Source organism: Halichoeres trimaculatus, unplaced genomic scaffold, assembly GCF_033239565.1.
Source record: "Halichoeres trimaculatus isolate MK-OKI-2021-1 unplaced genomic scaffold, fHalTri1.1 fHalTri1_scaffold_10, whole genome shotgun sequence".
Taxonomy (NCBI): domain Eukaryota; kingdom Metazoa; phylum Chordata; class Actinopteri; order Labriformes; family Labridae; genus Halichoeres; species Halichoeres trimaculatus.
Genome location: NW_027437187.1, coordinates 17,495,418 through 17,511,822, shown reverse-complemented (window position 1 = coordinate 17,511,822; position 16,405 = coordinate 17,495,418). Strand labels below are relative to the sequence as shown.

At 40.2% G+C, this 16,405-nt stretch overlaps 1 protein-coding gene across 1 annotated transcript in view; it reads right to left on the bottom strand.

Annotated features, from left to right (window-relative positions):
• Window positions 1-16,405, bottom strand: part of furinb (furin (paired basic amino acid cleaving enzyme) b) — an 88,394-nt gene that overhangs the window by 25,151 nt on the left and 46,838 nt on the right. Inside the window, exons 4-7 of the mRNA XM_074678136.1 lie at window positions 15,010-15,105; window positions 13,302-13,430; window positions 13,091-13,167; window positions 903-991 (exon numbers count right to left, since the gene is read on the bottom strand). Of these exons, the coding sequence (XP_074534237.1) occupies window positions 903-991; window positions 13,091-13,167; window positions 13,302-13,430; window positions 15,010-15,105 (391 nt within the window). The remainder of the gene's footprint in view (window positions 1-902; window positions 992-13,090; window positions 13,168-13,301; window positions 13,431-15,009; window positions 15,106-16,405) is intronic.

Sequence of the window (16,405 nt, the reverse complement as noted above, 5' to 3'; positions counted from 1 at the left end):
GAGGGGGACCCTGTTATCTAAACACTTTTAGTCCGCTGCATCAGTGGTTGTCAATTCTACCAGCTGTTGGTAGGAAAAAGAAAACAGCCCTCTCTCTGATGCATCCTAGATTGTTATTACAATATAATGACAGAACAGACCCATGAAATGGCTCTTAGATGAAAACCTAAAGGCATTAACAGCAGCTGTTGTGACTACAACAATCAAAGATGCATTAGAGTGAAAGTCGTCAGTTAAAAGGGTCACTCTTCAAACTGAAACAGAATCATGTAGTGCTTCTTGTATGACCTCTCCAATATTACTAGCATCAACACAGTGTGCAGGCTGCAGATAATGTATAACAGGATCACAAAAGAATTGTGTTGAAAATGGCACTGGTATCAGTAAAATCTTATCTTTTTGTTCAAGCTTCATTTTTATGATTAGAAATTTTTAGAGGCAAAAAGTTTAACACCGGTTCGGCTGTTTATAGTTTAATGGTGTGTAAGAGATGACAGACTTGCTAACAGACATTGAAAAAAGCAAGAATCTTCTTTCTACAGGAAAAACATTAAAAAAGATCAAAAGCTATTCTTCTCTCAGACAATAGATCAAGGGCAGTTCTCTGCATGTTCTGACCTATCTCTGCAGCACAGTCTGTGTGTTTTAACAAAAGCTGATCAGACTGCAAAAGATAGACAATGATCTAGAAAACCATTATAGATATCACCTTTAAAATCTTCAATAGGTCTTCAATAAAATGTGAAAAAACAGCAGAAAACACTTTTCTGATTCAGGACTCACACTTAAGGTAGTCCATTGACATGAATCTGGATTTTTGTGCATATAATATCTAATCAAAACACAAGATGACAAGAAATTTATTTAAATCAGTTTTATATCAGTTTGTTTTCTTCACTGACCTCCAATTCGAGCATTATAGGCCACACCAACGCCGCACACACCGTTATTGGCTGCAGCTGCAACTTCTCCTGCACATCGAGTCCCATGTCTGTGGGGAGAAAAAAAAGAGATATAGCTTGAAGAGGAGGACAATAACAAAGAAACCATTTACACATCAAGCAAGGGCATCACAACAACTTGCTAAGTACTGACAGTAAAGGAGGCTGCTCTCTTTGCTAAGCCCTGCTTTTAAACAATACAGTAGCTGAAGTGCTGCTAAAAATACACCACAGGCAAAGAGGAGCTCAAACCCAGAGGCCCTTTCAAAGAAGCAGCAGATCTGTGTTTGCTGTGTGATAATAAGAGCAAGAAAAGCCTGATGTGCCCTTTGAGTTAGAGGGTCGCTGTCCTGAGAGGATTTAGAATTCAAGAGGTAAAGTTTTATAAAGGCCAACGACCTTCTTGCTAAACAAGATGTGCAGTTAGCTGAATCGAGGAGACACATAAGTTCCAATAAAGCCAAATGCACGTCAGGCTTCAATGTACTGGAAAATTTTAAAATGTCATATTAACATCCACAGACTGGAAAAATGACAGTCTGAAGCATTATAGTGTGTAAAGAAAATAAAGCAGGCCCTCATAATTACATGACTTAGAAAACAACTTTAATAATCAGTATTTGGATCAAAACCCAATGACAGTTGTGGGGTGATTTACTTCTGCTGCCAGCACTGTCAATCAAATCCAATCGGACCAATACACACCCACACAGTTCTGGTGAGGCAGTGTGTCCATTTTAATACACAGGCTATGCTTTTCAAAGCCCCAGTAGAAACCAACCAGGAACCTGGAGACTGACTCTTCCTTATTTTTTAACAATGATTGAATAAATCTTATAGAGAAATATTTACATTTGGAAGTTTAAATGAAGGTTAACTGTTTTTTGTACAGATATTCATTGTGAAAAAGAAACAAACAAAAAACAAAACAAAGAACACAGCATCTTTTCTATACGTGACTCTGCAAACAGACTGTCTCCTAAAACTCTGCAAAAGCATCTACAACATCTTTGTTCCTTGTAAACACAACAGTGAATGTAGTGAATATGCAGAGCGTCCACAATCCCTTTTATGTTGAAATCATCTTTCTTCACCTCTTACTTGGCTCCTGTCTCCCACTGTTCAGACCAAAGGTTAGAAGCATTGAGACTTTTCTATTGAAAAATAACTGCAGGGTAAATGCATTGACCACAAAAGTCAGACGCAACTGACTCCATCTAACCTTGATGTTATTGATGTACATGAATTATTCACCGACTCCCCCATTAATACCTTAAACCAATCTCAAGTCTCAGAGATCAAAAAGGCTTCCCACAGAGTGATGTCGACGTGTTAAACACTTTAACAAACAAATACACCATGGCCATAAAAACCTGCTCTCTTGAGCACAGATTAGATCTTGTAGAAAACAAAGGGAGGTCTGCATTAAAACCTTCCCGGCTTTGCATGTTTCAGGAGAGGAGTTAATTGTTGGTGAAACAGGTTAAATTTGCTTCATCAACTTCTTGGGATGAACCGTTGTGATTCAGCGGTGAAAGAATGGAGTGGAATGAGCGTTTGGCATTTAACACAAGTCATTAAGTTTGCCTACTTGTCACAGTGCAGATACCTGATTGGAGGTGTACAATTGTACGTGCTGTGTCTGGGTCATGCAGTGCAAATGTTATCTGAACACGGCTAATTATATCGACAGCATCATTTCTGAGGATGAAGAAATAGCTTCCTTTTTTGTTCATCTCCAAACTGTCCCTGACAGAGGCAAAGGACAATGTGGTTTCACAGGGTCAGGGCACAGTGTTACCTCCAGCTGGGATCCTGATTATACTCTGTGTTGCTCTGTGATGCATTAGCCACCCACTAATTCACAGCTCTGTAAAAACATTTTTGCAGACGCTCACTGCTGCTGTCTTCTTCTTCCTTTCATTTTTAACAAGCTCAGAATTTAGGGCGACAAAAACCAAAAGATGAAAAAAAAAGGAAATTGGAAAAATCAACCGGGGTGCTGCTTCTAACTAATAATTCTTCACATGAGTGGAGCTGTCAACAACCAGGACTATTAAAGTGATTTCTAAAGAATTAATCTGCAGGACTGACAGGTTTTATTTCTCAATGACATTCATGCCTTTACATACAAGGACCTTGGCACAACATATGGCAGATTGCAGTACATCAAAACAGCAATTAAAATCTGATTATTGCTACGAAGAGGTTAACCTACATGGCTTCATTACGAGCATGCTTGTTTCATTAAGCATAAATAGCAGCAATCAATTTTGACATTACAGCTCCTCATAGGACACTTCTAACTCTAAGGGGTTAAATTGGGACATCAGATATGGTGAAACACTTTCACCTCTTAAGTAACAGAAATACAGCTTCAAACATCATAAAATACCAAATGAGCAATGATTACAATTCATCAAACACTTTATTTAATCATTAAAAAAACATGTAACGGTTCAAAAAGCTTGAGGCGTAGTCGGCAGCTTTAGCCATTCATATTCCAGATATGTTGATCGCTGTTCGGCAGGACATCTCTGTCTGCATGTTAAGTGGTGAGAGGAGCTGGAGTACATTTATACACAGCACTTAAGAGGAATCAGACCTGCCCACTCATTATATTTTAGCTCACCGCTGAGCTGGCCGGGCTACACAGGCTTGTCCATACAAATCAGTCAAGTTATTATGTGTTGAAACACTGAGGAACGAGTGCAGAATAGTGACTGTCAGTCATCTCCACACAGAAAAAAAAGAAAAGTGACGCTATAGGATCATTTGCCTTTCTGTGAGTGACGAGGATATATGAAACATCTTTCACCTCACAACAAAAACACAAGGGAGAAGATTTATATGCTGCGAGATGCCAGGAAGAAAAATGTGAGCATCACAGAGCTGGCACATTTCCATCAACAGCATATCTATTTATTTATTTCCATCTACCTGCTTTACATAAAAACAAATGCAGATGAGGACTAATCAGGAAAGCAGAAAGACACTAAGTGTGGGATTAATGATGCACACCTTGTTTTAATTTTTAGAAACACATTACTGCATTCAATTTATGGGCTATTTTTCTTCATAATGATACTGAAAAAGAGGATAACTACAAATTAAATCTGCACTAGTTTGTTTTACATTTAGAGTTTAGTTACATTACCACTAACAAGCAAAAGCAGAGGAAATCTTGCTAACAGGATAATATTCTTTCACCATTCCTTTAGTACATGGGCCTGGATACACGCAGCCATCCACACTGGCCAGCCTAACACACACACAGCCAGCACTGTGTCCAACCAGATGGCTTGGCCTGAAACACAACATGCTTGCACTCTGCAGAAATTTGCAGTTGAATTGCAGAGCAAATAGAAGCTTCGAGCGTAACCTGTCAGTGACTTTTATTGAGGAACAAAATAAACAAAAAGGCTCCGCTCTGAGCTTTGCCTTTTGTAAAAAAGAGGAAAAACAAGCTTCCCCAATTTGTGTCTGTGAAATAAATTGCTGTTTTTTTTTACTATCTGATTGGCAACGCTGTGATAAAACAACAATCACAGCTTCAACTGAAACTACCACTGTTGTTATTTCCTGCCTGTTGTCATCTTTGGATGTCAATATCTGTCATGGGGTCCTGACGCCTGTAATTAACCACGTGCACTGGTTATGTTTTATCTGCAGCATTACAGAACAGGCTGTTTGCACCAGACAGCACATAACCCCAGACCAAGGAGCTGTGGCCACAGATGTGATGCCAGGAAGTGGATTCAGCCAGGATGGGCCGAGAGTACACATAGCCAGAGGCTGGAGGGGACATTTTAAGAGGCCACACACACTAAGATAAAGCTGAGTACCATCTGCATGCTCATGCACACATGTGTATGTGTGTGTGTGTGCATGCATGTGTGTAAATGAGTGATTGGCCTGGATTGAATTCAGCTAACACAGCCAGACAGCTTAATATTTCCAGGGAGGCTCAGATGTGCCATTGCAGACAAAGGGGTTTTAGACGAAGCCACAATTTCATCTGTCAAATACCCGTGAAATTAAATGATTTCCAAGACACTTTCCTGAATTCCTTCAGCTTCATTCCATCCAAAATAGATGTGAAGGGTGTGAACAGGGAGTCATGAGGTCAGACATAAGTGTTTGAAAGTTATCACTTTGGAGGAAAATAGAGCATAGAAAGCATCAAAAGATTGGAGTCTTTCTTTGAAAGACAGACAATCATAGTAAATAAATCATCAGTTTATGAGCAGGAGGCAAGAAAAAGCAACAACTTTGTCAAAACTCAATAACTACAAAGAAAAAAAGAAACAAAGCGGAGATAAAGGCTGCTGAGCTAAAGACACTCTGATTTCACAGCCAATGTGACCTCGCTTATCTAATCTGAGGACTGGAGGAACAGAATGAGGTTCTACTTTTATCTCTCCTCCTCAGGACAAGGCACCGTATTTGGTCAAGTTGCTGCTCTGACATTTACCAAAGAGTTTGAACATGTTTCCCAGCACCATCTGTCTTAACATGGTGAAATGTAACAACAGGCTATGGATGGTGATTGTGGAGTCTATTGATGTACAGTATGGAGCACAGACATCCTTCTTCAACACAGATATTCTAAAAAAACAGCCAAGTATTGTTGAAGGTTAGCTGCACACCCTAATTTTAATGTCAACCTAACTTAAACCCTCACCTGGAACTCTAAACTCACCCTGAAAGTGCAACAATAGAAGCACAATTCCTTTGATTTCACAACTCTCCCTCACTCTCTAAAAACAAACAAAACAAACCTGGCTTGAATCAATAAGACACCTCCATAAACTTTATTCACACCAGATTCAAATCTGTGTATAAAGTTGTTGCAAAAGAAGGGATCTGCAGAGGATATTTGCAGCTCTACAGGGCAGCATCAGGTTTCTCTGCCTGAAATCAACGTACCAGCACAAAACAGACGCAAAACATTTGACTCGGCTTTGCCCCTGACTTTCATTAACCTTGAATTGTCCCTCCCATTCATCAACTCACTCTTCCCTTCATGACTATCTGCATCTAAAACCAAGAGAAAAATATTTACCCATGCTGTTGCTCTTTCTTTCTTTCTTTCTTTCTTTCTTAAGGTACAGCCATTGCAGATGCCTTGATGCCATGGTTACATTCTGAGAAGGCGCCCTATCAATATGCACAACATCTTAATGCAAAATCTCAAGTGCACCAGATTTTTTTTCTTCTAAACAGTGGGTTTCGGGAAGTCACATGTAAATAAAACAAGTAAAATCTACCCCATGGAGAGTTTGAGGCAAACCTTAAGAACATGGGACCCTACGTTTCACACAATACAACGTAATTGCCTCATTCTTTCACAATCTGCCTCTTTGTGAAGAGTTAAGGACCCCCTGAGCTTGAGGGCGGCCACACTAAACAGTTGTTATGACGTAATTGTATTTCATCAACTGTGTAAAATGGGAACACAACATTTGGGCAGCTGTGAACGAGCCAAAAGAAGAATAGTCCTTGAAGAGCCTGTTCAAATCAGCCCAGAACATTAATATCAGGAATGGGTGGAGGCTTCATTCTTGTTGCAACAATAGAAAAGGCCTTCATCCTTACCCCTTTAAGGTTTGCAGAACTGTTTGTTGGGAACGAACACGATAGGGCAAACATGACTTGACAAAAACAGCTGTGCACACAGATCATCATAGAAATCTAAGGTATCCTCCAAGTCACTTCAAGACATCTTAAACTTTAAAGATGAGCACATGATAACTGTATCTTGTGGAGAAGTAAGATGTCAAAGTCTTACACAAACAGAATATCTTTGGATCAATATCTTTTTGTCTTCTTATAACTAAATCTGATGAGAAAAGATTCATTTTCTTCTTTTCTGACTTATTTCTCCCCTTATTAATGTTCACTGGTTTGCATAACCTTGTCTTGTACAGATTCTGGCAATATGAGGCTTTTGAAGGCACTCGAAAAACCACATCAAACCATTTTCTGTGCAGTTCTGAGGGTTAATACTTTCTTCTCTCTTCTCTTCACATCTCCAGCCTATAACACAGGATCTCTTTCAAAGCGCTTTCATGATGCTATCTAGGGCTGCTATTGAAACTTTTTTAACCAACTATATAAAGCTCCTCCTGAGCCACCAACACACACGGATATTTTAACCGGCTGAGTCTCAGTGTTTGTGATGAGTAAACTGTAGGTGTTCCTACTGGAAGATATACTGTAGATTTCACCATGCTTACATGAAAAACTTTCACATACAGTAACTGAAACTGTGAGATGGATATGCAAGCTGCAGATGGTGTTTTCATTTATGACCAACATTCACTTTTACTAAGTGTTTGGATTGTGTCATAAGAGCATATGTGTTCAGTACGCATCTCTGTGTGTGACTGATGTCTAACCCCTCCACATTTACTGTTGGATGTGTGTGTTGACATTGCTTTGTTGGTTTCTATCTGTTTTTAGAGGGACTGAATGGGGTCCGTTCACTCGGGCTGCCAAAAGGATTAGGCTATTTTCTGCTCGGCTCAGCTCGACTGTGGCCTCAGGCAGGTCTGTTCAAATGGTTACACTGAAGTGTGAAGTGGATGTCTCGTCATTGTGTGGACGAACACAAAAGGCTCTGTCTGTAGCGTGGTGAGGAATACGATCTGTCAAATTGCAGCCTTCTGTTTGAGGAAAACACAGACATAAAATAAATTTTGCCTCCATTTCAACAGCGATGGAGATAACGCCACAGAAAAGTTGTCGGTCCATCATACAGAAAATGAGGAAAAATACCATAACAGATCAGCACTTTTGGGGCTCCAGTCCATCTGACTGGCATTTCCATCTGTAGGAGGAAGCTTCTGTAGACAAAAATGGATATGACATGTATACAAAATAGAAGGTCATAAATCGAAATGTCTTTTTCACAGTGAGGCAAAACAGTAACAGCTGTGCTTCTCCCCAAATAAAATACATTATCCCTCAGCTTTGTGAAACACTATGGCTGGAGGAGAAATAAACTTTTTTAATGGGACCATTGCACAGTGATGAGGTGACTAAAAAAGAGATGCATTGAAAACAAAGAAACACAGTACCTCAGTGTGAGTGACTGCTCACAAACAAGATAAAGTCTGTCAAACAGTAAAACTTATTTGCCCGATGTAACTCAAAGTAACAAGACGGGGACAGAAACGGCTCAACATCCCAGCATATCTGAAGCAGACGTCCTTATCTTTACGCGCCTGATCATTTCCCCAGTCCCATAACAACACTGCTTGGGCCCAAATTATCCCCTTTGTCTTGTAAAGGGTGGTTTAGTTATGAAGTAACAAAGCACCGTACATCCTGAAAGTGTTCAGAAAACAACAGCTTTAACAACATTTTCTATAGCAGAAATCATCTGAAAGAAAGTGGGCAGAAAGCCAGAGGAATCAGGTTTTAGGAGTGAGGTCCTTGCCAACATCACCTCCAAACAGTCTGCCAGGCTGTGTGGAATATAAACAAGCCGTCCCCAGCAGAATAAACAAGAGGAAGGGAAGCCGAATTACATTATTCAGGCCTGACAAATGGTGGCAGCTTTGTAAACAATAATTGATATACTAAGTATAAACAGGAGAGAAGTTATCTGCGGCACGTGAGAGCTAGAGTAAACAGAGAAAATTTGTGTGCGGCTTCTCGCCTCTTTCTTTTGGTTTCAGGTTGTTATTTTTCACACTCACATTGCCAAAAGTTATCCTAAAGAGTCTGTTTCAAACTGTCAAGTTTGGCCTCGGGACAATATATGAAGTCTTATAAAAGAGCAAACAGAAGTTTCCTTCTTTCAAAGTATGTTCACTTTTACTGACTGAAATCTGAGTTTACCTTTTAGTTGGCTCAAACATCTTATGTGCAACCTTGGATCTAGAAACAACCGCAGCTACTTATAAGCATATGAATTCTTGCAATGAATAATTTTTTTTCACTTGTTAACAAACTGTGGTACACACTGCTTCTGGTGAGCTCATAGTTGGCATACCAGTATGAATGTGTAGGCTCGGGAATTGTCAAACTTACTTAACGCTTTGTTCTGAAATGTGTCATCAGCAGAGTCGAGGCAACGCAGGTGAGACCTGATGTGTCAAACACGGTAACAGAGGCGCTAAAGCAGACAACGCAGAAGGGAGCTGTCCTCTTTGATGTGTCCTCTTCTTCAGACAGACTCGTCCTGCATCTCCCGCTTGATGACTCAGGTTTATCCCCTCCACACACACTTAGATATGCATGTACTGTTGGTACAGCTGGGCTGCGGATTTTCAGAGCCCAGGACAGGCGTTGCCATTTGCATTTACATATTTAATTAGGCAGCATTTCAGGCATCAGAAGCCTCTTGTCTGGCGGAGTGTGGCAAAAAACACACAGTGCCTGCAGGTAATTTCTAATTCCACATCACAATTTCGCCTTTCTGGTGTCGAATAACTCAAATTGAAGAGAAGGTTTCTTTTCCCTTAGCCAGGAATAAAAATACTTCTCAGTGACATGTTAAAAATGTGCTGACACTGAAACAGAAAAATCTTAACTCTAGAGTCAGTACCCAGTCACGTTTTGATTCAGGCAACAAGGGAGAAGCTCTCTGTTGTAGGAGTGCAGTTTTCTAGATAATTTGTTATTATCACCAATGTTTTATTCATAAAAAGATTTAATAAATTAGAGCTACCCAAATATGATTATTTTCTTGCACATAGTTCCTTGATTAACTGTCTCATTATCATTTTTATTATTTTTCCATATATTAGTGAAGCTTAAGTGTTTCAAACTGTAAAATATTCCCCCCAAAAATTTAATGGATCAAATAAAAATGCACTCTAGTAAAACTGCAGACCACTTGATAATTTTAGGACTTCATATAACTTTCCATCACATGAGATGCTTGTCTGACCTTGACTAATGTAATGGGACAATAAGAGTTAAATGAAATCAAACTTTTGATGTGTGTCTTCTGCAGCAGTGCAGGTTTTATGTACCGCTTTTCCTCTAGTGTATTTCTGCTGAAGGAGCATTTTCACGGTCAGAGAAACAAATAGCCATGTGCTACCAAGGACAAAGTAATTTGGTAGGATGAGGGGGCGCATCCAAACACTTCATGGCCTTTTGCAGATGCCAGCTCACCAACAGAAAGTCAGCCCATCTCTGCTTTCATGCTCCTAACCTTGAGTTTAAGTCACTTCAGCTTTCAGGAGTTTGATGGGTGGGTTTGGACTGAAGGTTGCAGTCCTGTGTGGCACAGATTGCTGATCATTTCTAATAAAGGCTGCCACAACCCAAGCCTGTGGAGCTCAACTAATCGACCCCAGTAAAGGTTCCTCGGCTAATGGATCTCTACAGGAAAGTCAGACTGCGCTCTTGATTGAGAGAGACAGAGGGAGAGAGGGAAAGAGAAAGAGTATGAGGCTGAGTAAATATGAACAAGGGAGAGCGGTGAACAGGTGACTTGAATTTCCTGGTTATTCATATATACTATGAGCAATTCGAACAATTCCTTTTCATTACTTTAAGATACTGATGACGGCAAAGTCATATCATGCTGAATGGGGATATTGTGCCTTGTGGTGCCGATTGCCTTAATTTAAGGGGATTGGTGATCTGTGATCAGGAATCGGTGAACAGCCCCTCCGTACGTATGAAACTGATGTTATATACCTCAGGGAAGGTCTGACAGCCAGCCATTGTTGCTTTTTGCTCTGAAACCTAAAACTCAGAACACTTAATTGGTTATTTAGGTGAAAACATATAGATGTTATTGTATCACAGGTATTTTTCAATGATTTTCAATAAAATAAGATTGGAACAATGAAGGTTTATGCTGTCGGTTCTAAAAAATAAAAAAACATAAAAATTGGTATCAGCCAAAATTGGTACCAGCAGATCAAGCTTTTTAAAGATCTGTGATTGGACAGAAAATTGTGATCAGTGCACTCCTAGTATATAGCCTTCATACTGTCCCTGTGGTACCCACAGATCAAAAAAACTTTTTTTTTTTCTCACACTGGTAATAAGCTTCAGTCAGAAAAGCTTTTATTTAGCTGCTGTCTCTTTAAGGCTCCTAAAAAACCCTTCCCTTCTGATTGGTCAGCCTTCTGGGGGCGGAGCTATGGGCAAACCTAAGTGTTTGAGGCCAGTTTTGAGCACTTCACAGAAAGATTTAGAGATTTTCACAACATGGAGATATGAGTTTGAAAATCTGCACATTTGGTATGAACATTCACTATTGTTACTGAACATCCATGTTTAAAACAAAGGACATTATAGAACCTCTCTTTGAGATGGTTTTAAAAATAGTGCACTGATCAATACTAAAGTTGTATGGATTAAACTTCTGAGATAAATAACAAGCATTTCATGTAGGGATCATACTGCATTACCCTTTTGACACTCTTTGTACTTCTTTAGAAATATTCTGTACTATTTAGCTCCCTTGACAGGTTGTGGAAAGGAAGTGAAATCAATTGTACTCTGACCCTGCCCTCTACATCTGCATCACACTGACATTTAGAGATGAAAATAGAAAAAAAAGGGTCAAACTTGACATGATGATGCACAAATGGATTTCGTGTTTGGCTCGACTTCAACCAGCCTTCAAATTAGCCCACATCCCCTCCGACAAAATTGTCCTGAGGCTGCCAGCTTGTCAGCACAGATCATCTCTGGGGGAAAATCAAGAGATGAGAATTCAAAAATCAGCCTTGCGTGTCATCAGCACAAATGAACTGGCCTTCACGGCGATGGAAAACGCCCGCCTCTGACTCCCGTTTGCTTTTTGTTGTTCGATGAATATATTCATATAATCTCATTGTGTGGGGGCTGTGTGCATTACTCACTGTCAGCATGAATTACTCCACGTTGATTTACATAACTCATTGGATATAATTTTTCTACAAGCCAGCGCAGCTCCATGCGGTAGACACACCCATGCTTTTCATTGTATGCCCATAAATTGATCCAGTTCAAGATAATTGCTTTGCCAATTTCCCTGACATGGGTGGAAAAGTGTGTGTATGAGCACAAATCTGTTTGCTCTGTGTGTGTTTATGATGAATGTGTCTGTGCGAGTGAGGGTGCGTGTTTCTGAGGTAAAAGCATAGCGCGGTTGGGGAGTAGAAGTGAACCAGATGCAGGGAGTAATCCCCCCCAGTAGTGCTTTGTTCCATCAGCAAGACAAAGTGGGATCTACTTTACCCTGGCAGGAGGATCCAGAGGTCGTTTTGCATGGCTGCCTGAGCTGTTGGCAAGGACGAGGAACAAGGCCTGTGCTAAAAAACCTGCTGATACTTACCTCTTTAAGGATAGGTAATATACAGATAAAGATACAGGTTTAAATGAGAACAGGGGAACTGCTGCTTTCTTTACAACAGGTGCAGCTCAGAGAGATAAAAAATAATGTAAAAATCAACATAATTGAGCAGAAATGATCCAATGCTCTCATAATACTTTCTACAACCTCATGAAAACCTGTATAGCTTACTCAGCCCCTCCATCGAACTGACTGCAACTGCATGCTGTGATTTGAAACCAATACAAAGAAGAACAAAAAGTCGCAGAAGAAAAGACAGATTTGAAACAAATCCTGCTGTGCGTTCCAGAGGCAATGCGTAGCTTCTCATCTGCCCAGGAGGGATTGGACGAACACAAACGACCACAGCGTTTTGAGGAATTGAGGGAGAGGAGGAGGCCTGATGGTTTAGGAACGGCCTCTTGATGGAGCTTTGCTGTTCCATCATTAAATCTGAGCGACCGTGTTTAATGCGATCAACAAACACCAGAAGGGAAGAGCACAAATCTCTGAGGGCTGGTAAACAAGTATTGTATTAGCAACAAATAAGCGCCAAAGTGGCTTTGGAGCTGCACAGACTGGACCTTGAAAGGCAGCTGTGGCAGCACTGCCTGTGTACTGAAGCACAAAAAGAAAAAAATCCCAAGACTTTGCAGAACGTCTGCACCAGTGCTTTTATACTTTATATAACTACTGTGTAATTCAAATGCATCAGCTGAAAGTAGTGAACTAAAAGCCAGTTAAAATTGATGCTTTCTTACCTGTGCCATTTTCTCTTAGCTATTTGCATGAAGCTCATTCTGAGGCAAAATACAAGAGTGATTGTTGAGATAAAAGAAAATCCAAGCCTCAGTACCTGTTTTCATTACGCTGTGTGTATCTCGGTTGGGGGTCTGCATCTCCATCATTAACATCATAACTGGCCTCAGGGTCCTGAAAGAGACATAAAAAACAGTTAGCATGCTAATCACGTTGTTACTTTCTCTCAAGCTCTCATTTCATCATGTCGCCATTTGTCTCTTCTCTCCAGGAGAAAGTCCCTGTACTTCCCTCTATGACTGACTTACGTAATTGGAGATGAGGTCAGGATGGTCTTTCTCGATGCCATCATCCAGAATAGTTACTACTACACCTCTCCCTGTGAAGCCTTGAGCCCAGGCTACCTTGGTATTCAGGTCTTGATGTGCTGGGTTGGACTGGAAGAGACACAAAGCTTTAGTTTAGCTGTCAGTCTGCTGTGACTGATGCTTCCCAGAAAAACAAAAGAAGTAAGAACAACTGAAATCATCCAAAAGACATGTCTGCACAGAGCAGAAATATCACGTCCTGGTGAATTCTGAATGTTGCTCAATTCACAAATAAACTAAGCGGCATGAAAGTGAAGAGCAGAGGTGATTCATGAACACTTAAAATCCAATTCTAATGCATCAGCTCGACGTGTGAGCATCTGGCTGTAGTAATGCTGTCAGAAAGAAGACGGAAAACCTGTTGCAGGTCAGAAATCTTTGGTGAGAGCGTTTGCCTTTCTCGCTGAAGAAAAAGGCAGTTTGCATGCTCTGAAAGGTGAGGAGGGAATCGGGAATGTGAGATGGAGCGCTGAAGTATGCTTTGGATAAATGAAGGGAAATTTGTGTGGTGAGAGGTATGACGAGAGGTGATTGCTAAAGGTGAAGGAGATGGTTACAGATAAAGAAGAAGATGGAGGATGTTAAGACTTCACAGACAACCTTATCTGCTCCCTACTGTTTCCTGCTGAGTTGTTGCCACAAGGCAAAACTCCTGTATGTGCACTCCTGAAAGGATGCCAGAATGCTTAGTTGAAATGCTGAAATTCCTGGAGGTAGCTTTTGATCTGTTGAAGATGGTATTAACACATTCCCAGGTTGATTTTGGTACAAAGGATGTTCTTGAGTAAACCAGTGTGAAGTAAAAGCTCTCTTTGCACAATGAATTCTTCGTACATTCAATAAAAAATGTTAGGACTGCTGTGTGAAACAAATCAAACTATCTTTGTTTGGATTTTAATTCCAAACCGTGTCCAAAAACATTAAATAAGAGAAAAGGTTTAAGTCTTCAGAAGATTAGAAGTCTAATGCTGAACGGCACAGCTTGCTTCACAACTTCTATTCACCGGTGATTTATGTCTTGGATAGTCAAGGCTGTCATTAATCCATTGCACTGACAGAGGTTTAGTGCATATAAAGAAGGAAAAAGGGGAGATTAGGCCAAATTGAAGCATCTCCAAGTAAAGCTTTGAATAACGAAACAGACACGGCGCCAGGACCATTTGCTATCAATGTTTCACAGGTGATACAGCTTAGCAGTGGATCTCTCTTGACATTTAATTCTACATTCAACACGGCACCCAGGGATGCATTGTATTACACGGTTCGCCTCGTGTTGGTGGTGAAAGCTGATGTAACTGAGGCCTGAAAGATGGCAATTCAATATATGCTTATCAGACTGACCATAAGGGAAGAAGTATCTCCTGCCACTGTGGTAATGAATAACCCTCTCAATCAGGTATCTGCAGCAAGACACCCTAGACCTACAACCATTTATTATTCTATTCCTTGACAGAATAAAAAATCTTAAAAGCTCAATTTAGAAAAATTGTAACAAAAATATATAAACAAATAAATAAATGTTAAAAAATTATATAACATGCTACATTTTTCCCTTCATTACAGATATAAAACAAATAATATTATTAATTTATTTACACTGATGACAGACAAAAGAGGACTGTGATATAAAAAAAGGAACACCACACACCAGGTACCACTGTTTGGGGAAATCAGGATCTGCAGGGTCCTCATAGACATCCCTCTTCTTTCTTTTCTTCACCACCTGCTGCTCTGCCCAAAGGACCTGGAGTGCCAAGAAACAAACATTCACAGACACATTCACACACAGACATGACACACACCCACACACAAAGAGAAAACTCATAGTTAACACATTTATCCCCACAATATTAAGTCATTACAAATATTCTAATTTCAGATGTTGTTGCCGCGTCCCACAGACTGCAGGCTGACGAGGAAAACACAGCCCCAGCTGTGTTCAAAAAGTAATAACTTGAAAGAGAGGCAGAGATGTGCTGTGAATCTAATTTATCTCATTCCTGAGATGCAGGGGGAAAGTGGCTACTGTACAGTGTGCCGGGGTAGGGGCCTTTGAAGTCCTGGAGGCTGCTGGGATATGTACAGGATTGGAAGGGGTGGGTGACAGTAATTGCTAATATCACACACAGTTAATGTCATTTTAAAGTTTTGTTTCTGAAGTTGCAGGAAACAGTTCCAAACAGCCTTGCCAAAAGCCACACAATAAAAATCATTAATGTCTCTCTTCTGGCCCGTAAAAGGACTATACACTGAGCTTTTTTATATTCCTCCTTCATGATCCTATGTTTAAGTCTTGCATGAACTTTTGCTCTGCGATTCCAGATAGTGAAAATAAACAAACAACACACATCAATATTAGATGGTACAAAAAGTTCCATCTGAAATTCTAGTTTGTCAATGTCAAATAAATGTAAACCTACGAGAGAAGTTTGTGGCGCCTCCTCCTCATAAAGCTGGTGCAAGTTTCAACTGTCTTTAGCAGACCCTGAACACTGGTTTTTGCAAACCCATACATTTTTGTGCAGCTCACCGTGTTCATAAATGAGCTTTTGGTAAAGCAGTGAGTTTGTAGAGGATATGGCTTTAAATACATCCTCCAAACAGCTGCAAAGATCCCTCCGTCTAAGACAAACGTCTGTCTGCTGCTCATTAAGAAACACAACGGCTAGATTGCAAGCCGTAAAGTTTGAGAGCTCATTAAGCTGTGACTGCCCTGTCTGCTCCTAACCATGACTGAGTGATACTTAGCAGTATGCTTCCTGTTAACACATTTCATGTTTGGCCATGATATAAAAAAATTGCGCACATTCATTGAAAACTATGATAACAACACTTATCTTCTGCGGTGGTCAAAGTAAATGTGGAATTGTGAATTAACCCCTTAATGCCCTTTGTTGCCAATTTCATTTTTTTTTGTTTCCAGTTACCCTGCCAGGGCTTGATGTAGCTGAGATGACCTTTGTATCCCACTAATGCCCATTGATCTATATTCTACACATTCCAAGAATCATATCAAATGCACTGTGTCCCTGAATTTCAAACAG